General features: G+C 43.6%; 1 protein-coding gene across 1 annotated transcript in view; it reads left to right on the top strand.

The window, feature by feature from the left end:
- Positions 1-22,197, top strand: part of POLD1 (DNA polymerase delta 1, catalytic subunit) — a 388,959-nt gene that overhangs the window by 287,087 nt on the left and 79,675 nt on the right. Inside the window, exon 24 of the mRNA XM_082274252.1 lies at positions 16,791-16,904. Coding sequence (XP_082130378.1) covers positions 16,791-16,904 — 114 coding nt within the window. The remainder of the gene's footprint in view (positions 1-16,790; positions 16,905-22,197) is intronic.

Here is a 22,197-nt window from a genome sequence, read left to right on the forward strand (position 1 = left end):
CAACATAGTCCCACGGGACGGGGACTGGCCCTGCGTGTTAAACGTCTAGGCCAGTGCACGTACGCCGGGTGTAGGCCTGCGTTACAGCGTTCCTATTGGCTGACAGCCCCCCCACTTCGGTGGAGAGGGGTTCTGTTAGGAGATGGTGCCCTCCTGTTCCAGCTATGCTGAGTAATTATTCCCCTCTCTCCCCCTGGTTGGTTTTGGAGTGGACGCGGGCCCCTCCTCAGGACGGTCGGACTCTGGTTCTACTCTGCCGTTTAAGGGTGTTTTAGTCTCCCTTGAGGGTGTTTGATGTTTTTTCAGGTGGGTCTCATCTTGTTGTTCTGATGAGCTCTATGTTGCCTGGTTGGCTATGGTTCAGCCTTGGGAAATTATTTTGTGCTTTTCCCACCCCTCATGTTTTATGGCACTGCTTTGGGACGTCTGTACTGTTAAGAAAAACAGAGACTGCGTCCGTGTATGAACGATAGAGAAAATTGGATTTTTGTCTTACCGTAAAAATCTTTTTCTCTGAAGTTCATTGACGGACGCAGCACCCGCCCTTTTAATTATAAGTGGCCCCTCTATTTTGAGTCGGGTTGGCATTGTTTTCTCTGACACTGCTTTGTTACAAAAGTGAGATCCTATAGCAGAGAGAGGGAGTATACCTCCTGGGACTTGCCTATAGGTGTAGCCAGAACTTTTTTTCTGCCTAGTGTCCTTGTCCTACTCCTGTACGGGGCAGTATAACCCTACTGTTAAGAACAGGGACTGCGTCCATCAATGAACTTCAGAGAAAAGGATTTTACGGTAAGACAAAAATCCAATTTTTACAAAGACATAATACAGAACCGAAAGTAAGTATTATCTATGGGGTTGATTTACTATAACTTGAGAGTGAAGAATCTGGTGCAGCTCTGCATAGAAACCAATCTGCTTTCAGGTTTACTGTCAAAGCTTAATTAACCGGTTGCCGACTGCGCACAGTATATTTACTGCAGCAGTCAGCCCCGGCCAGGCAGAGTGCCGTAGATCTACGTCGCTCGCCTGTCACTGGGTTTTGAGCCAATAGCGGGCGAGCGCGCGCCCGCCTTGGCTCGTTCACGCCTCGGCTCGTTCATGGAGGAGTGCGGGCGTGTGACCGGCAGACCCGATGTCCGCCGGTCACACTACGATCGTCGGTAGAGCGGGAGAAAGGCGGGCGGCTTATGTAAACAAGCCGCCTGTCATTCTCCCCTGTGTAAAAATGCAGATCAGACGGTCTACTATGTAGAACCGTTAATCTCTGTTTTTACACTAGGAGACCTGTCCCACTGCAGTTAGAATCATGCCCTTAGGACACACTTAACCCCTCCCTCTCCAATACAGTTAACCCCTTCCCTACCAGTGTCATTTTTGCAGTAACAGTGCATATATATAGCACTGATTACTGCAGTAATGTCACTGGTACCCCCAAAAGTGTAAAAAATGTCAGTCAAGGGTCCGATCTGTCCGCCGCAATGTCGCAGTACGGCAAAAAAAAATCGCAGATCGCCGCCATTACTCGTTTAAAAAAAAAAAAAAACACCAAAAATGACAAAAATCTTTCCTTTTGTTAGTAAACGCGATAACTTTTGCGCAAACCAATCAAAATACGCTTTTTGCGACTTTTTTACCAAACATATGTAGCATAAAAAGGCCGAAAATGTTAAAAAATTTGATTTTTACATTTTTTTGGGGGGGGGGGAAGTTTGTTATTTTTGCAAAAAATGTACGCTCTTTTTTTGTTTATAGCGCATGATCAAAAAATCGCACAGGTGATCAAATACCACCAAAAGAAAGCTCTGTTTGTGGGGAAAAAAAGGACGTGAAATTCGTTTAGGTACAGCGTCACACGACTGCGCAATTGTCCGTTAAAGTCACGCAGTAATAAATCGCAAAAAACTCCCTGGTCAGGAAGGGGGTAAAATCTTCCGGGGCTTAAGTGGTTAAACAAGCTAACGTTAAAATTTGATTGGCTACAATGCACAGCTGCACCGGATTTTGCTTTCTCCAGTTTTAGTAAATCAACCCCTGTGTGTCTTATCCCTCCCCACTATGTGACTGGACAGTAAAAGAAGCAGTAGACTGGTGAGCCAATTTCTTGTCATTGGGCTCTCTGGGCCCATTCACACTATTGTAATTCCTCGTCTAAAGCACCAAAAGGTGCATATACTATTTTTGGTAACAGCGCACATCCAAAGGCAAGGTGCCATATAAAATATATGGTACCACATTTCCCTGATGTACATCACCAAAGTGCAGTTGTGTAAATGGGCCCTTTCAATCATCATAATAAACCTTTATAGCGTAAGAATACTGCAGCACAACTGATTGATTCCTGTTGCTGTTTTTCCCTCATATATTTCAAGCTATGCTGTACGTGATCACATTAAATAAAAAATGTTCAAATATACAGGTATATTTAATAAAATATTAAAAATACTGTAGATTTCATTTTAAATAGAAGACATAAAAAATGAATTACATATACTAAATGTGTTGCTGTTTTGGATATGTTACTTATAGTTAGTAAAGTTGAATAAAGACACTGGTCCATCCGTGTGTGTGTTACCATTTTCAATATTCCTGTACATTATATTTGCTAAGAAACGCATCCAAATTAGTTTTATTCAATTTATCAATACTCGCCGTTGACACAGTCAGCTGTCAAGGGGTGTTCTAAACCCCCCCAACTTAGTTGAACAGCCACTCATCCAACTTCATTGTGTGGCCGTGTGTCTGACTGTAGATTCCCACTTCTGGACTGGAAGGTTTAACCCCCTAATGACCAGGCCATGTTTTGCGATACAGCACTGTTACTTTAACTGACAATTGAGTGGTCGTGCGACACTGTACCCAAACAAAATTGATGTCCTTTTTCCCACATATAGAGCTTTCCTTGGGTGGTATTTGATCACCTGTGCGATTTTTTATTTTTTGCACTATAAACCAAAAAAGAGTGAAGATTCTGAAAAAAAAAAAAAAAATATATATATATATATATATTTTTTTTTTTACTTTCTGCTATAAAACATTCCCAATAAACAAAAAAAAATCATCATTTTAGGCCAATATGTAGATTGCTACATATTTGTGGTAAACAAAAATCCCAATAAGTGTATATTGATTGGTTTGTGCAAAAGTTATCGCGTCTACAAACTACGGGAAAGATTTATGTCATTTTTATTTATTTTTCTAGTAATGGTGGCAACTGATCGGACACCTAACTGACATTTTTGACACTTTGGGGGCGACCAGTGACATTACTACAGTAATCAGCGCTACAAATATGCACTGTTACTGTACTAATGACACTGGCAGGGAAGGGGGTAACACCAGGGGCGATAAAAGGGTTCAATCTGTCCCTAGGGGGTGCTTTCTAACTGTGTGGGGGGTGGGCTTGCTGAATGAACACAGAGACCTGTGTTCCTAAAAAAGGGGAACATAGGATTCCTGCGCTCATTACTGACAGCGTTCTGCGTCTTGACAACAGCAGACCGCTGTTTTGTCTCCGCGGGATGCGATTGCGGGTGCCCGGTGGACATCGCGGCTGCCGGACCCGCTGATTGGCTCCCCCACTAGTGGTCCCAGGAAGCGAGGTTCAGCTACGTCGTTTCACGGGACAGAGCAAACTTGCCGCAGTATATGTAATGCTGGAGGTCGGGAAGTGATTAAATAATTTTCTCTCTAATGCAGAGTCACCATTAAAAGATTTGTATATGGGTGATCGTATCCCCTGCTAAGCATCTATTCTCCGGGGAGAATAGGTTTAATGTTTGTAGTCGTTCCTTATAATTGAAGTTCTCCAGCCCCCCTATTAGCCCATTTGTCCTTCTCTTAACTCTGTCCTGTTCAAGGACATTCTTCCTGAGGGTTGGTGACCAAGACTGGACAGCATACTCAAGTTGTGGCCGAATTAGCAAGGTAATAATCTGCTTGTCTAGCTTGGCATTGCATGCTATTCCTCAGTCTGGGATCTACAAGGACTCCCAGATCCTTTTACATCCTCAATTCTGCAAGACATTCTCCCCTTAGTGAGCAACTGGCATCCATATTTTTTATCTCCCAAGTGCATTACATTTTTCAATATTAAAGCGGAGTTCCACCCTGGATTTTTTTTTTTTTTTTTTTTTAATACCCCCGGGACAGTCAGGGCTAGTGCATTCCACAATGGCTAGCCTCTGATCTGTCCCGGGTTGCACTTACCTGTTAGGACAAATACTTACCTTGCAAACGTCTTGTCCAGCGCTGCCATCTCAGATGTGGACAGCTTGAAGCCAGCGCGTCCTCTTCGGCGTCTTCTTCCGCCTTCTTTGGTCCCACGATGCTCTGCGCCGGCCCCGACGTCACTTCCGGGTCGCGCGCGTCATCCCTCCACAGCTTCTGGGCATGCCCAGAAGCTGTTTAGAAGGGGATGATGCACGTGACCCGGAACTGACGTCGGGGCCGGTGCAGGCGCAATGATTCCTGGGAGCTATGACGTCCAGCTCCCAGGAATCATTGCAGAGCCAGGAAGTGACGACGGGCCGCGGCCGAGGAAGGAGGAAGAAGGAAGTAAGGTAAGTATATTTTCTTCGCTACGAGGTAAGTAAAAAAAAAAAAAAATATGCGATTATCCATTTCTTTTTCAGGTGACCCGGAGCGAGAAGATGGAGGTAAGTATAAAAATAGGGTGGAACTCCACTTTAAACAACATATGCCATATATCTATCCAACCTTCTATTTTAACCAAGCCTTCTTGAAAATGTTCCTATATTATTTTGCCCTGCTTAGCTATGTATCATCAGCAAAAACTGAGAATGAATTTTCTCTTTCGTTCATTGTCTGATACGGCGCTCCATAAATCATAACTACTGGGTTATATTGCCTCCTCCAGGAGTAGGACTAGGCAGAGCAAAAAATACTTGGCTACGCCTATTGGCTGTCCTCAGCTGGTATATGTCCCCCTCTCTGCTCTAGGTAATTTGTTTTAATATGTCTAGTCAGGAGTAAGGACCTAGGCTCCCTGCTGGGATCTATGAATCCTAGCAATTTTTTCTCCTTCCTTGCATCTTTTTTTGTTTTTTCCCATGGGAGATCTACACTCAACTGCCGGGCTAGGCGACCGGCTAGATAGTCTAGATCCAGTTGTCTGCTACATAGCCTCACGGACAGAGGCTGGCCTGTGTGTTTAACATCTCGCAGGGTTACATATGACCGACACTGCGCTCCCTTTACCGACAGCTCCCGCGCTTCAGTGCTGAGGAGTTCTGTCTGGAGCGTCACCTGCACCATAGGGGGTACACGCTGATACCCTCCTGGGATGGTTGGGCCTGCCTGCAGGTTCCCTCTGCCCATCCTAAAGTCCCTCGGTGAGCTGAACTTTTCCCCCTGTGAATGTCCTGGACCTGGAATCTGGTGGGGGTCCCAGGGCAGGGGACTCAGCAGAGACTCTTGGGGTCTCCCCACCACCCCCCCCCCCTCTAAAAAGATCCTGGGGTAGTGTCTGTCCTACCCTGGTAGTGTTGGGGGGTCCCAGTGCAATAGCGGTGCAGAGTGTGCCTGGGGACTACAGTACCTTCGGGGAGGGGTCCCCTTGCAAAGGGCGTATCAGTGCACAGGGCGCAGGAAAGATACTGGCAGCATGCTTGGGCGTCTAGAGCTATCGGCAGCCATGTTGGAGACGTCTGATGACGTCACTGTGGCCATTTTCCCTTGGTTTGGCTGGTCTTCAGACAGCCAGATTTGTGTAGCCCGATGACATCACAGCGATTATTTTTCCCTTGGTCTTGCAAGACGCTAGAGACGGCCAGAGCCTCATGGGAATGCCAAAGCTCCTCCTTCTTCCCCTATTTCCTGTGCCCGGGACATTTGAAAGGGATATCGTCCATGGTGTTGCTGGGTCCAAATTGTCCTTAGGGGGTGCCTGTGTATCTCTCTCTCTCTCCTGATGGGTACCCTGAGTTATTGGGGGATCCTTTAGTGGTGCCAAAAAATCTTTTGTACGGCAAGGTCTTCTTTTTCCCTATGGAGCCTCAGGGTCACATCTCCTCAAATGACCCCCTCGTGCAGGTGGCAGTTCCCTCGGAACCCCAGCTTCCCATGGTTGCTCTGATGGCGGTCCTACAGACCTTAGTATCCCGGGTGTTTCCTTTTCTGCCTTATTTTGAGAGGTTTACCTATAAGGAACAGGAATAACCAAAGTTACCCTTTGTGGTCCCCAAATGTTTTGCAGTATGTTACCCTTTTGAGGAATCACTTTTAAAAAAAGTGGTCTAGTCCACAAGTGGTGGACCCTTCGGTTTCCAGGTTAAAAAAAGCAATCTCGATCCCAGTAGAGGAATACCCGTCCCTTAAAGACCCGGCTGACAGGAAAGCAGGGGCTGTGGCATGCAGCATGTTTACTATGGCTGGTTCGGCATTGCGGCCAATCTTGGCCCTAGTGTCTCGGACCCAAACTGAATGGGCCAAACTTTTGTGCCAGGGCCTGGGGGTTAAGCAGGTTCCTGCTGCTTGTGTTGATTTAGCAGACCAGTTGGTCCAAGGGCTGCAGTTTATATGTGATGCAGCTTTGGATACAGCTCCTGTGCTGTCCAAACTTTGTTTCAACGGTGGTGATTAGGCGCATGCTGTGACTTAATCGGTCTTTAAGCCAAGCCTCTAAGAAAGCTCTCATTGTTCTGCCCATTCAAGGCGATCGCCTGTTTGGGGGTACCAAAAAGGGGGGGGGGCAAAGTTTGTCCATTTCAGGGTTTCTAAGGCCCAGAATCTCCTTGTGCAGATATAATTCCTGCAAAGTTTCGGGTTGCATCCAAACCAGTCCAGGAAATTGAATTACCTAAGTCTGGTTTTAAATCTGGCAAGGGCGGTCCTTCCTCTGGACAAATTTCAGGAACCACAGGCCGTGATTCACCAGCTGCTGTCACACAGACAGTTCTCTCCCCTGACTTGCATGCAAGTTCTGGGTCTGATGGTATCCACCTTCAAGACAGTTTTGTTGGCACAGACCTGCATGCAGCTCCTTCAGCAGGTTCAGCTCCACAGGAGTTTCGTGGCGTGGTCAGGGGTTCCGATGGCAGATGCAGCAGGCATCCTGTGAGTACGATAAGGCCAGTATCATCCTCGGCTCAAGCTTCTTCCGCAATTCCTGCGAGGAATCAAGGACGAGGGTCTTCCCCTCAGAGAAGACCAGTTGTCCCAAGGGTTTGTCTGGATCAGTGATCCCTACTATGGTGAAGGCGAGGAAGTCCTCTTCAAGCAAGATATAACATTGTTGAGTTGATCGGCGCTCATCCTCAATTTTTTTCAGTGGCTCGGATCTTAGCCTTTCTCCAATGGGGTGTTGAGCAGAAATTGGCCTTGAGTACCTTCAAGGATCAGACATCTGCCTTGGCAATCTTCTTTCAGCAACACCTAGCCACGCACTCTTTAATTTGTACCTTCATTCAGGGTGTTCGACATGTGGCTCCAACTATGCGGTCTATTTTGCCGCCATGGGATTTAAACGTAGTGCTCTCGGTTCTCCAGAAACCTGCATTTGAGAATATTCGGGAGATTCCCTTGCCTACATTGTCCTAGAAGGTGGCATTCTTGGTGGCTATTACATTGGCCCGTAGGGTATCAGAGTTGGCAGCATTATCCTGTCAGTCTCTAGTGGTCCATAGAGATAGGTGGTTCTTCCTCCCTGTCCATCTTTCCTACCCAAAGTGGTCTTTGGCCTCCATTTGAGGACATTGTGTTGCCTTCCTTGTGTCCCAAGCTGGCTCCTCCCAAGGAATTTGCTTTGCATACCTTGGATGTGATTTGAATGATTTGGGGTGTATCTGGCAGCTACAGAGTCCTTTCGAGGGTCAGACTCGCTCTTTGTGGTTACACAAGGACCAAGGAAAGGGCTGGCTGCTTCTTGGCTACCATCTCCAGATGAATCAGATAGACGGGGACTCAAGCCTATTCCTTTAAAGGTCCGGTTCCTCCTTTCCCTGTCGAGGGGCATTCTGCTCGGGTGCTGAGTACTTCTTGGGTCTTCTGTCATCAAGTCTGTTTCTCAAGTTTGCAAGGTGGGTACTTGGTCGCCGGTGCATACTTCACCATATTCTACAAAGTATATACTTTGGCATCTGTAGATGCTTCTTTTGTGCAAAACCTTGTAGCCGCAAAGTTTTGCAGGCTACTGTTAAGAGGGGTGTTTTTCTTTAAATTTTTATTTCAGGTGGGGCTCCTGTGTCCTGATTAGGGCACTTATGTTTTTTGCCCGCCCCTCATTTTCCTTTTGGCACTGCTTTTGAATGTTCCAGTAGTTATGATTTATGGAGCGCTGTGTCCGTCGATGAATGAAAGAGAAAATTGGATTTTTGTACTTACCATAAAATCCATTTCTCTGAATTCGACGGACACAGCACCCACCCCTCTATAGAGTTTTGATACTTCTATTACTGTTTGCTACTAAACTGATTACCTAGAGCAGAGAGGGGGGGGGGTATATGCCAGCTGGAGATGGCCTATGGGCATAGCCAAGTGTTTTTTGTTCTGCCTAGTCCTACTCCTGGAGGAGGCAATATAACCCAGTAGTTATGATTTATGGAGCGCTGTAATTGATAATGAACTCAGAGGAATGGATTTTACGGTAAGTACAAAAATCACATTATTCAAATCTCTATATATTTAAGTTAAACAGAATTGGTCCTAGAACAGAGCCCTGGGGTGCACACCACTCACAACTCTAGAAAATACTTCAGAAAATAAGCCATTAATCACTTCCTTTATAGTAGTTTTCCTGCAACTAGTTTTCTATCCAGGTACATACAATATCATCAATGCCAGAAGACTGTAATTTGTAAATTAAGAGTTTGTGTGGTACTATATCAAATGCCTTAGCGAAATCTAGATTCACTACATCCACAGGCCTTTCGCGATCCAATTTACAACTTACCTGCTCATAGAATGTTAAAAGGTTGGTCTGGCGCCCCCATCTCCCTGCACCCACTGTCCATAGATGCACAGTCTTGGAGCTGGCGTCTGAACGAAAACATCTTAGATGATGTAGTAGCACAGAAGCTGTTCTCCAACACTATATCCATGTACTTTGTGGAGAACTCGACGGATGACGTGAGGGTGGCTTCTATCTGGGAGGGACACAAAGCAGTGGTTCAAGGGGAGCTTATCTCCCAGGACTGTAGACTTAAGATTGCACGAGAGGGGGAATAGCAATCCCTTCTGATGAAAATCCACTCAGAAGAGCTTTTACACAAGCGGCGCACTACTCCAGAGTTGGCGGTGGAGCTCCAGTCTCTCCATCAGAAGCTAAGCCTACTAGACATTCTAATTCAGGCCCAGTTACGCCACGTTTCCCATTAATTCTATGAATTTGCCAACAAGTGCGGGAGACTACTCGCTAGAGCCCTTAGTCGACAGCACACCTCCTTTTATGTCAATAAACTCCATACCGCAGCGGGACACCTAGTGGTACATTCTTCGAAAATAGCAGACACTTACGCCCGCCTGTACCACCTTCCTGATACCTTCCCTGGCTCCACAGAGTGGCAGAGGACAGAGAGTATCCTGCAATACTTAGAGGACCCTCAATTCCCAAAGATCCCCACTCAAAACCAGAAATCCGCTGGATGCCCCCATTTCCCTGACAAAAATTGTGGCGGTTCTTAAAGACCTCCCGAAGGGGAAGAGTTTAGGGCCAGATGGTTTTACAAACGTTTACCACTGTAAGTTTCACTCGCTCCTGTCAAGCCACGTGTGTCCCCATTGTAACACTTTGGGCTCAGCTGCACCCAGGGAGGCCTTGCTGGCCCACATTACGGTCATCCCTTAAGAGGGAAAGGACCATACTGTTCCTGCTAATTATAGGCCGATTTCACCCTTTAATAGAGACATCAAAATACTGGCATGGATTAACCATCTTAAACCCATCCTGCCGACGATAGCTCACCCTGACCAAAAAAGGTTTAATGCTGGGAGGGAAACAAGAGACAACTCTAACCATGATATCCAGCTGATTCATTGAGCCGGGCTGCTGGCTAACCATCCACCCGTTCTCCTGCTTTCAACTGACGTCGAAAAGGCATTCGACAGGGTGGATTGGACTTACCTTGGGGCCTTGACTAGGCTAGGCCTAGGTTCCAATGTGCTTTCGTGGATAGCGTCGCTCTAGAGCACCCCAGAAGCTAGGGTTAAGGTAAATGGCGTTGTTTCAAGCCTGTTCCCTATCCGTAATGGGATGAGACAGGGGTTCCCCCTGTCCCCTTTTATATTTGCCCTCACCCTCGAACCACTGCTTAAAAAAATTTGCCTGAATTTCGACTCTAAAGGGTTTACTGTGGGACCGACGGAACATAAACTGTCTGCTTACGCAGATGTCTTGCGTATCTAGCCCTTTATTTTCTCTTCCCAATATTATGGCAGAACTACGGGTTTTCAGCTCACTCTCGAATTTTAAGATTCTTTATAATCCGAAATCTTGCCCTTAATCATGTCCTTGAGTTTACGCAAGCAGCTGCAAGCCTTGTTCTTATTCACCTGGTTTCATACCTCCCTAAAGTACTTAGGTAACCATCTTCCGGTTCACTGCTCCCAGCTGAACACATGCAATTATGCCCCGCTGCTTTCCACCATTCGAGCTAATCTACAGAGTTCGGATCGTACAACTTTCTCTTGGATGGGCTGAGTCAGTGTCTTGAAAATGAATGTGCTACCCTGTATTTTTATGTACTTGCAAATAGTGCCTGTCTCTCTACTCAGGTCTTTCTTCTCGACCCATAACAGACTGTTTTTAAAATACATATGAAATGGGAAAAGCCATTGTTTAGCCCTTCACACCCTGCAGCGCAGGTAGGAGATATGGTCATACCATGGTGTTCGCAAATACTAGGAGGCAATTGCCCTTCAACGGATATTGGATTGGTACCATAGTGTGTTCACTAAATTATGGGTCCCCCTCAAAAAAGTTTTAGCAGGCCACAATCTCACCCATGTCCTCTGGCTCCCCAGGGAAGGCAGAGGACTGACTGGACTCCTCTCCCACAGCCATTCATGCCTTGAAACTGTGGGATGTTTTAAATTGTCAAGGACAGTTTGCCCCTCAATTTTCCCCTCTTACTCCCCTCAGGGGCTTCCCCTGGTTCACTCCAGGGGAACACTACTTCTGATCCTGGGCAGCTGAAGGGGAGTTACGATGTAGCAGATTTGTGCAAGATCATGGATTACTGCCCCTGTGGCTACTCTGAGAGCACAATATGGCTGTTTTTCTCTTGATGACTGGCGTTCCAGGCAGATCCAGAATTTCTTTTAATGCCTGCCCCAAGTCGTTTGCTCTCCCACCTGTCTCCTTTCAAGAAGCTCTGCATGTCGACCTCTGTGATTCCACTTTCAATTTCTGTGTTATATGGGATGCTGCAGTCATTAGAGATCCGGGAAATCTGATCTCTTGTCACTGCAGCACCTCATACAACACAGAAATTGAATGTGAAATATAAGAGAAGGGGGACAGAGACCTGCAACGTTTTTTACTGACAAGGCCCACCTTGACCACCTTTTACCCCCTCCAAGCTTTCTAGGTTCTACCAAACTTTGTCAGATGCCTGCTGGAGAAGTGTCTACGTCGGGGAACATTCCTACACATTTGGTGGTAGTGCCCCAAGTTACCCTACTGGCAGCACATAGAGTGGGGGAGGTTGGGACTTTAAATGAGGCACATGGGGGAAAAAACATGTGCTTCCATCCCTATTCGAGAGATGAATGAGGAAGGCTAGGACTTTAAGTGAGGTGTACTACTAAACCAGGACAAGATGTGATAGGTGATCACACCAATTCAAGGCAAAAAAGATGTAAATAATACAAAAAAATGTTTATTAAGTGATCATCACAATGGTAAAAAACTACTTAAATATCATAAGCAAATACAGAGTAAAAGAAATACATCACAGTGAATGAAGTCATGACATAAGTACATGGACAACAAAACTGATATCGCTGAGAGCTGGTTGATGCAAGATCAGGTATAAAATATAACAAATAGTAGCAATGCATGTCAACGTATGTTGGAGGTAGCATCATATTGCTCAACGCGTTTCATGGAGTATTTTCCACTTTTTCAAGAGTAGATGCAAACAATGGTCTGTAACAAGTAAAAAAGCATGTTAGGAGTAAAAAAAAAAGTTGGCTGGGAATACATGGTGGGAAAAAACTAGAATAGGGGGGAGGGGAGATCCAGACAGTAAAAAACAACCGGATCAATCCGAACCCTTCCAACAGGTTTTACCTTGCAGTGCCAGCTAAAAGTGATATATATATGATATATTGAAGGTTTCAACGTATATAAAAGCATCCAATCATGTCCAACCGGGAACTGAGGAAGCAGTATCGGTAAATGTGTACATGTTCATTGACCACATGATTGTTAATATGAATCTTCGTATATAGGGATCAGGATGACAAGAATTATGGTGTAATAGAAATTCTAGGAGTAAAGAACAAGGTAGTGTAAATGGGTATAGTGTACACCTAAATCAAATGTCAAGAAGGCATGTGATAAGTGACTGCTGGTTGAGTACCCCAAACCAAAGGTGAAAAGTGAAAAAGTGTAGGAACGAAGCAGTAGTGATCCTCATTGAAACTGAGGAATATATAGGAGAACATGAAGATGTGTATAGTGACACCCAAGTGACCATGACCGATGTAAATGGGGTGTGATAAATATAATTAGGAAGTGTAAAGTGTAGCAGAAAGGGAAAAAGAGTGCCTAGGAAACCCGATGGATGAGAGAGGAGAAAAGAGATGAGGGAAAAGTAGTGAAATTAGTGAATATATTAACTATAAAAATTATTACCTGTAACCAAACAGTATATAGGTAGTCCTAGGTATATGTCAATCGAGGGTAAATGGAATAAGCGAATGGGGTCCTAGAGAGGAGGGTGCGTACGTGCAAAATTATTCAGCCCCCTTAAGTTAATACTTTGTAGCGCCACCTTTTGCTGCGATTACAGCTGTAAGTCGCTTGGGGTATGTCTCTATCAGTTTTGCACAGAGAGAATTTTTGCCCTTTCCTCCTTGCAAAACAGCTCGAGCTCAGTGAGGTTGGATGGAGAGCGTTTGTGAACAGCAGTTTTCAGTTCTTTCCACAGATTCTCGATTGGATTCAGGTCTGGACTTTGACTTGGCCATTCTAACACCTGGATATGTTTATTTGTGAACCATTCCATTGTAGATTTTGCTTTATGTTTTGGATCATTGTCTTGTTGGAAGACAAATCTCCATCCCAGTCTCAGGTCTTTTGCAGACTCCATCAGGTTTTCTTCCTGAATGGTCCTGTATTTGGCTCCATCCATCTTCCCATCAATTTTAACCATCTTCCCTGTCCCTGCTGAAGAAAAGCAGACCCAAACCATGATGCTGCCACCACCATGTTTGACAGGGGGATGGGTGTGTTCAGGGTGATGAGCTGTGTTGCTTTTACGCCAAACATAACGTTTTGCATTGTTGCCAAAAAGTTCGATTTTGGTTTCATCTGACCAGAGCACCTTCTTCCACATGTTTGGTGTGTCACCCAGGTGGCTTGTGGCAAACGTTAAACAACACTTTTTATGGATATCTTTAAGAAATGGCTTTCTTCTTGCCACTCTTCCATAAAGGCCAGATTTGTGTAGTATACGACTGATTGTTGTCCTATGGACAGAGTCTCCCACCTCAGCTGTAGATCTCTGCAGTTCATCCAGAGTGATCATGGGCCTCTTGGCTGCATCTCTGATCAGTCTTCTCCTTGTATGAGCTGAAAGTTTAGAGGGGCGGCCAGGTCTTCGTAGATTTGCAGTGGTCTGATACTCCTTCCATTTCAATATTATCGCTTGCACAGTGCTCCTTGGGATGTTTAAAGCTTGGGAAATCTTTTTGTATCCAAATCCGGCTTTAAACTTCTCCACAACAATATCTCAGACCTCCCTGGTGTGTTCCTTGTTCTTCATGATGCTCTCTGCGCTTTAAACGGACCTCTGAGACTATCACAGTGCAGGTGCATATATACGGAGACTTGATTACACACAGGTGGATTCTATTTATCATCATTAGTCATTTAGGTCAACATTGGATCATTCAGAGATCCTCACTGAACTTCTGGAGAGTTGCTGCACTGAAAGTAAAGGGGCTGAATAATTTTGCAAGCCCAATTTTTCAGTTTTTTATTTGTTAACAAAGTTTGAAATATCCAATAAATTTGTGGCAAAAGGTCACAAAGTTCAAGGGGGCCGAATACTTTCGCAAGGCACTGTATATATGCTGGTAAGCTATATATAGGGGTGCCCTGGGTGGTGACAATACCTCCATCCCTATGGATCTGTATAGAAGAGGGGGGGGAGGTTGGGGCTTTAAATGAGGCACATGGCAGCACAGTAGATCCCAAGGGAGTTTTAGACATCAAACTACCGGATTCCCCATTGGAACTCCTGCTTCATGTTTGGAACATCCCTCTCACCTGTTAAGGTAAGTTCATGCTGCCCCACCTTCTAAAGGCAGCTAGAAGGTTAATTCCGGTTTTCTGGAAGAAAACTCCAATTCCTAGACGGGCAGACTGAATCCACTTAGTGAACTATATTATGGCTGCAGAGGAATGGATTGTGACATGTAAGGACCGCTACGATTAATTCTACAGTATCTGGGCCACTTTGATATGTTATGTTAGTAAAAACGTGTCATGCTCTCAGGTGGCTCAGACTCATCTGACCCTTGCACCAGGCACGGCCGAGGCTACCTGGGACCTTTGACCCTTAAGGGCCATTGATTGTTTTGAGCAGACTGGGCCTGAGTCCTCATTTCTTTACACCTATTCAAACCTGTTGTGTTGTATTCTATTGTAGAGGGCTACTTTGTGCCCCTCACTCTTCCTTACCTGTTCCCCTCTCTTCCTGCCCTTATCCCCTTTCTTCCCTCTACCCCATCTCTCCATCTACCCCCATCTGAATCTGTCCATGTTAAAGGTATCGAGTCCCCATAGGCCCCAACATATGTAGGGTGACTTGATGCTTCCTCTGTCTCAATACCACTTATTTGGTTGTTCTTATAGTTTCACTAACTGTTACCTACTTGGACTTGTTTTATATAATGGAAAATTTTAAATAAAAATGACATTAAAAAAAAAAGTTGTTCTGGCAAGAACGGTCTTTCATAAATCAATGTTGATTACTGGTAACAATACCATTTTTATCATAAAATTCTTGAATTTTGTCCCTTATCATATTTTCCAATACTTTACATACAATGAATGTTAATTTGACTAGTCTGTAGTTTCCAGGTATATATCTTGGCCCTTTTTTTAAAAATTGGTACCACTTTGTTTTTCTGCTAATCTGCTGATACCTTTCCAGTCAGTAAAGGGTCCATAAAAATTAGGAATAATGGACTGGGTATAACATATGTTGTCTAGTGTACTGTAAAGTGCTAATGAATACCCTTGTTTATTATGTTCCTAAAGTACTCTTACATTTCTTCAGTGTTGTCAATCTATATTTAAATTTAAAGTGTCATCAAACCCACATCATAAAAAACTATCAGTAAATGGTGTATTACATGCTGGTCATTCCTAATCAGTCACTATGAGATTATTTTTCTGTATTCTGCAAAAAACCAGATTGATCCTGCTGTTCGCTATCTCCACCTTATGTTCATGTCCCCAATTCAGCTAATGGTTTTGCAGCTGTGGTGGCAACTCTGCACATGTTCAGTTTTCAGTGAATTCTATGCTGAGCATGTTCTCCCTATCACATCTGTGCAGCCTATGTGACTATAGAGTCACACATGTTGGTGTATACACAATGGTAAATGACAGCCCACTCCCTCCCTCCTCCATGCCCAGCTAAACACAATATAGATGGGATATTGCATGTAGGTTAATGGAGGCTTCATCTCCCTTTTATTCTAAGACACAGGCTGGAGGGGCACAGTCTGTGACTGGCAGAAATCCGGCCACAAAATAGTAAAGATTTGATTTCAAATATATATTTGTACAGTATGCCAATTTAAAACCTTTTATTGATATTATTTATTTATTTTTACACTGTATTCCAAAGGGCTTTTTTTTTATCATGTGACCAGTAGCAGAGGAGTTGAAGCTCCTCCTGCTTATATTTCTCTGCAGACATGCTAGGAAAGATCTGGGTCATGTGACAGCTGTATATCTATTAGGAAAAAGGTACTTAGACTTTTTTTGGGGGGTGGGGGGTTCTATTAAAATCATTATAGTGCCATCATCCATATACAGAAATAGAAGTAGCAATGTAAATTAAACTGTGTGTGTTTAGTATCACTTTAAAGCCAACTGTAGTATATGCTATATTTTGTCTATATGCGGATAGAAATATTTGAAGACACAAAGGTGTGGTAATCTACAAATAAAAAAACTTGTGCGAAATGAAAATGTTGTTGTTTGTGGGCCACACACTCATTTTAGGGCAGCGATTCAGTTTCATTACTCCAGATGCAGAATGCAGCCCAACATATATCTGAGGATATTGCTTTGTATCGGTTACCCTTTTAGCTGAAGAATGTTGGCATCTGCCTGTCCATAGACTGACATTACACTTCCATTCATATCAGCCAGAAAAACTGGCAAGCAGACCTGAAAGGAGTCATTGTAAGGTACTCTTAAATTTATTTCTGATGAGCATCAGAAACTTGTGTTACTTAGTAAATATTACGCATTTTTATTTAAATAAAGTTGTATTTTTTAACCTTGTCAGTATTGATAACAGAAAGAAAACATAACCTACTTCTAGGTGGTATTGTCTGATATTAGCTCTGTGTTTGATTGACAGAGGGAGAACATACTCGTTGCAAGACAGTCCTTACTTCAAAAGTCGGTGGCCTCATGGCATTTGCCAAGAAACGCAGTACCTGTATCGGATGTAAAGCCTCATTAAATCACGATGGTAAGACAACCGTTAATGACTAATTGCTTAACATGTATGTTTAGTACACTTAACCACTTCTGGACCGGAAGGATTTGCCCCCTTACTAACCAGGCCATTTTTTGGGATTCAGCACTGCATTATGTTAACGGCAATTGCGCGGTTGTGCGACTGTACCAAAATAAAATTGATGTTCTTTTTTTTCCCACAAATAGAGCTTTCTTTTGGTGGCATTTGTTAACCTATGCGATTTTTTTTTTCTTCTTTTTTTTGTGATATAAACAAAAAAAAGAGCGACAATTCTGAAAAAACATTTAAAAATCAAAATATTTCATCTTTTTAGGCCAATTTGTATTCTACTACATATTTTTGGTAAAAAAAAAAACAGCAATAAGCGTATTTTGATTGGTTTATTTGTTATCGCGTCTACAAACTAGGGGAAAGATTTGCAATTTTATTTTTTACTAGTAATGGCGGCGATCTGCATTTTTTAGCGGGACAGAGACATTGCGGTGGATAGATCGGACCTCTAACTGACAATTTTGACACTTTTGGGGGGACCAGTGACATTACTACAGTAATCAGTGCTGAAAATATGCACTGTTACTGTAATAATGACACTGGCAGGGAAGGGGTTAACCTAGGGGTGATCAAAGGGTTAAGTGTGAGCCTAGGAGGAATGTTTTCTAACTGTGGGAGGGGGGGGGGGGGTGGGCTTGTGAAATGATCACAGGGACCTGTGTTCCTATATAAGAGGATCACAGGCGTTCTGTGATCATTTCAGATAGAACAACGGTCGGCTGGGTTTACAACAGCTGCCTGGTGTTTTCTCTCAGCGGTGAGCGGTCGTGAGTGCCCGGCAGTACACAGTGCCGCCAGCCCCGTGCATTGGCATCCCCAATGCCTAGTGGGGACAGGCACGTGCTTACCCCCAGGACCGCTCTCACGAGCCGACGTACCCCTACGTCGGTTTGCGCAGCCGAGCCTGCGACAGGTGGTCGGCAAGCGCTTAATTTAGAACTCCCTCAAGCACAAATCATTGGGTAGCACAATGTTAAATAGTGTATGAGTAACCACATCTGTGCACCCTTAAACCTATCTTATCTGTTAAAACTCTACACTTAGCATTTTCAAATCCATTTATCTACCATATCTTGCTGTCACGTTTCCCATATAGTTCTGAGTCTGACATGAAATTCAGACCAAGAAGTAGTCATAGTTAAGACTCACAAGTTACAAAATGACTTTAATAATGGCAGAATGGTGGTGTGCACTGGTTACACAATAATCTTGCCTTACCTAATAGAGCAATTCTTAAAATTTTCTAACATTTAATTTATCATAGCTCAGGCCAAATATTCCATACTTTAACTACCTCTTGTGCCCTTACTTATGGAGTTTCCTCTTTTTAACACTTATTGTTGATGCTGCAAGTCTGACTTTTACAGACCAAGTGTCCTGGAACAGCATAGGTACTTTTTCAGTTGCCTCTGCTCAATGGGCTGCAATGAAATGCAAGGTTCAGGTCTCATTCCAATGCATGCTTTGGTTAATTAATAAAATGTTATTAGTGCTTGTGGCCAGTGTTTCTAAGTTAATACGTTTTTGCTGTTTACCTGTTTTGGTACTTCTCATTTATGAGTTATTTATTAAGTGAAGAAGTCTATTTGAAAATCAAGCCTTTATGCTTTCAAATAAAATTTCCCTTCATTAATCCTTAGGTACTTTCCTCCAAAATTTACTAATTAAACTATTCCCTGGTCTACCTAAATATTTTTTATATAAATATTTTTTTTAATATATTTTGATATTCACACCTATTGGGGCATATGTATGATCTGATGTCCCTACCTACCATTGGCATAGTTATTATGCTTACCCATTCAGGGACAGGCTTGTGCGCCATTTGGGATACTGTGATGGAAAAAAGTATTTGATCCCCTGCTGATTTTGTATGTTAGCTCACTGACAAATGATCACTCGATAATTTATATATATTAATTTAAGGTTTATTTAACAGTGACAGAATAACAGCAACAAATCCATAAAAACGCATTTAAATAAAATTATAAATTGATTTGCATTTTACTGAGTGAAAAAAGTATTTTACCCCTTCATAAACATGACGTTGTACTTGGTGGCAAAACCATTGTTGGCAATCACAGAGGGCAGACGTTTCTTGTAGTTGGCCACCAGGTTTGCACACATCTCAGATGATCTCACATTTTTCCCACTCCTCTTTGCAGATCCTCTCCAAGTTATTAAGGTTTTGAGGCTGACATTTGGCAACTCAAACCTTCAGTTCCGTCCACATATTTTCTATGGGAACAAGGTGTGTAGACTGGCTACGCCACTCCAGGACCCTAATATGCTTTTTCTTGAGACACTCCTCTGTTGCCTTGGCCACGTGTTTTGGGTCATTGTCATGCTGGAATACCCATCCCTGACCCATTTTTAATTGCCCTGGCTGACAGAAGGTGGTTCTCACCCAAGATTTGATGGTACATGGTCCTTCGTCCCTTTGATGCAGTGAAGTTGTCCTGTCCCCTTAGCAGAAAAACACCCCTAAAGCATAATGTTTCCACCTCCATGTTTTACGGGGGGGATGGTGTTTTTGGGGTCATGGCAGCATTCCTCCTGCTCCAAACACTGCGAATTGAGTTGATGCCAAAGAGCTCGATTTTGGTCTCATCTGACCACAACACTTTCACCCAGTTCTCCTCTGAATCATTCAGATGTTCATTTGCAAATTTCAAAAGGGCCTGTACATGTGCTTTCTTGAGCAGGGGCAAATTGTGGACGCTGCAGGATTTCAGTCCTTCATGGCATAGTGTGTTACTAATTGTTTTCTTGGTGACTATGCTCCCAGCTGCCTTGAGATCATTGACAAGATTCTCCAGTGTAGTTCAGGACCGATTCCTCAACGTTCTCATGATCATTGAAACTCCACAAGATGAGATTGTGAATGGAGCCCCAGACCGAGGGAGATTGACAGTAGTTTTGTGTTTCTTCGATTTGCGAATAATCGCACCAGCGGTTGTCACCCTCTCACCAAGCTGCTTGGTGTTGATTTTGTAGCCCATTCCAGCCTTGTGTAGGGCTACAATCTTGTCCTTGACATCCTTGGACAGCTCTTTGGTCTTGGACATGGTGTAGTGATTGGAATCTAACTTGAATGATTGCTTCTGTGGACAAGTTTTTTTTATACAGGTAACAAACTGAGATTAGGAGCACTCCCTTTGAGGTTGCTTCTAATCTCAGCTCATTACCTGTATAGAAGACACCTGGGAGCCAGAAATCTTGCTGAATGATAGGGGATCTAATACTTTTTTCACTCAAAAAAATGCAAATCAATTTATAACTTTTTTGAAATGCATTTTTTGGGATATTTTTGTTGGTATTCTGTCTCTCACTATTAAAATAAACCTGCCATTAAAGTTATAGACTGATCATTTCTTTGTCAGTGGGCAAACATACAAAATCAGCAGGGGATCAAATACTTTCCTCCCCTTACTGTACTTTGGTAGATATGTGGTTTCGTGGTGTCATGAGTCAGTTTTTAAAATGTTCCAGCTTCCGGGCTGCACTGTTAATGAACAAAACCAAGAAAATCTGTAAAAAGGGAAAGATGTGCTCTGCCATTGCTGACCTTTCTGTAAAAATGTTATGCTTGCCATAGACTTCGAATCTTGGCCAGCTCAGCAGGGACCAGCTGAGATTCAAACGATGTATGGGCAGGCTGATTGTACCCAAGTGGATTGATCGATCAACTTGGATAAAACCAGCATGTCGGACTTTTCTACATACGGTTTCTATAGCTGCTAGCAGTAATCACTGTAGGTGGTCAACCAGCAATGCTCCCTGCGTCCCCCGCTGGCAGAATACAATAGTGCAGCGGGAGGCATTACCCCTTCAAAACTTCTTGTGCAAGCAAAAACTCTGTATTTTGGGGGGGGGGGGGTTTGTATTTTTTTCCCCACGTGATTGGGTGTTCATTTCAAAGCACTAAAGCAGGGGATTTAACATGGAAACAAGGAAGATACAGCTCCAGGTGAATTAATTAAACTCGATGCAGCTCCATGTGTGGGTGCTACCCCCGGCTTGCTTCTGAGTAGCAGGATTCAAAAAAAAGAAATGGCTGTACACCATACTGGAGCCATTTATTGAAATAAAGTGAGACACCTCAGACAATAGCAGTGACAAATGACTGATGCGTTTCACACAACGATACTGAGGTTATGAATAAGCATAGTATTGTGTGAAATGCGTCAACCATCTGTCACTGCTATCATGTGATGTCACTTTATTATTTCAATAAATGGACACAGGCTCCGGCATGGTGTGCAGCCATCTCTTTTTATGAATCCTGTTAAGGGGGTTCAACACAACAGCCAAAGAGTTGGCCTTTTCATGGAGAGGTGAACTATGACAGCCTCCATGTTTTTCTCAAGACAGGTAACTTTTATAGCCTTGATGACACAGGTTTTGAATTCAGAAGTGCATCCAACTTCTGTGTTACTAAAGCTGTCCATAGATGGATCGAAATTTGGCCGGTTCAGCAGGAACTACCTGAATTTCGATTCAACTATGGCCATTCCCACTAATCCGAAGATGACCTAATGATCAACTTCTGTCGAATGAGAAGGTCGGAAAACTTTTGTGTATCAGAAGCTGCAGCCAGTGTAGTGTGACAGTGGAGAGTCCCTCTGTCAGAATACAATGGCATTTGAATTACTGTAGCTTTATTTGCGAATATGTCCATGGCCATTCTGGTTATATTTTCCTTATATTTGTCTCTTTTGGTTATAAAGCCTTAGAACTAACGTTATTCTGTTGAATCTCATTACCTGACTGGTTTATTTATTCATAGTCGCCTGCTTCAAAAGCCCCTGTCAGCTCCGCCGGCGTTTAAAGTATGTTGTGTTTTGGTTCTTATGTTATTGTACAATGGTCATCTACATCAGCTGTACTTTATACAAAAACTCAATTTCTCTTACGTCCTCCGACAGTCGCCGCATACTCATACAGTCTTCACCAATGGGTATTGACTTCCTCTCCGCAGGAGTAGCTAGGCATAAGACTTGTTAAAAACAAAAGCATTTAACATAGACACACCCATGGGGGCTGTCCCACTTGTCACTACCCCCCTGCAGTAAGCCATCCCAACTCAGTTTGTCTTCTGCCTAGCGTTAGGAGTAGATAGGCTTCCCTGTGCTGGGGCTGCAGTCTCAGCCTTCTAATCTTTTTCTTATGATTTTTATTTGCAAGAATGTCATTTTTTCTTTGCTTTACTAGCTGTTTATTTTGTCAGCTT

This window comes from Pelophylax lessonae, assembly GCF_965119305.1.
Source record: "Pelophylax lessonae genome assembly, chromosome: 12".
Lineage (NCBI taxonomy): Eukaryota > Metazoa > Chordata > Amphibia > Anura > Ranidae > Pelophylax > Pelophylax lessonae.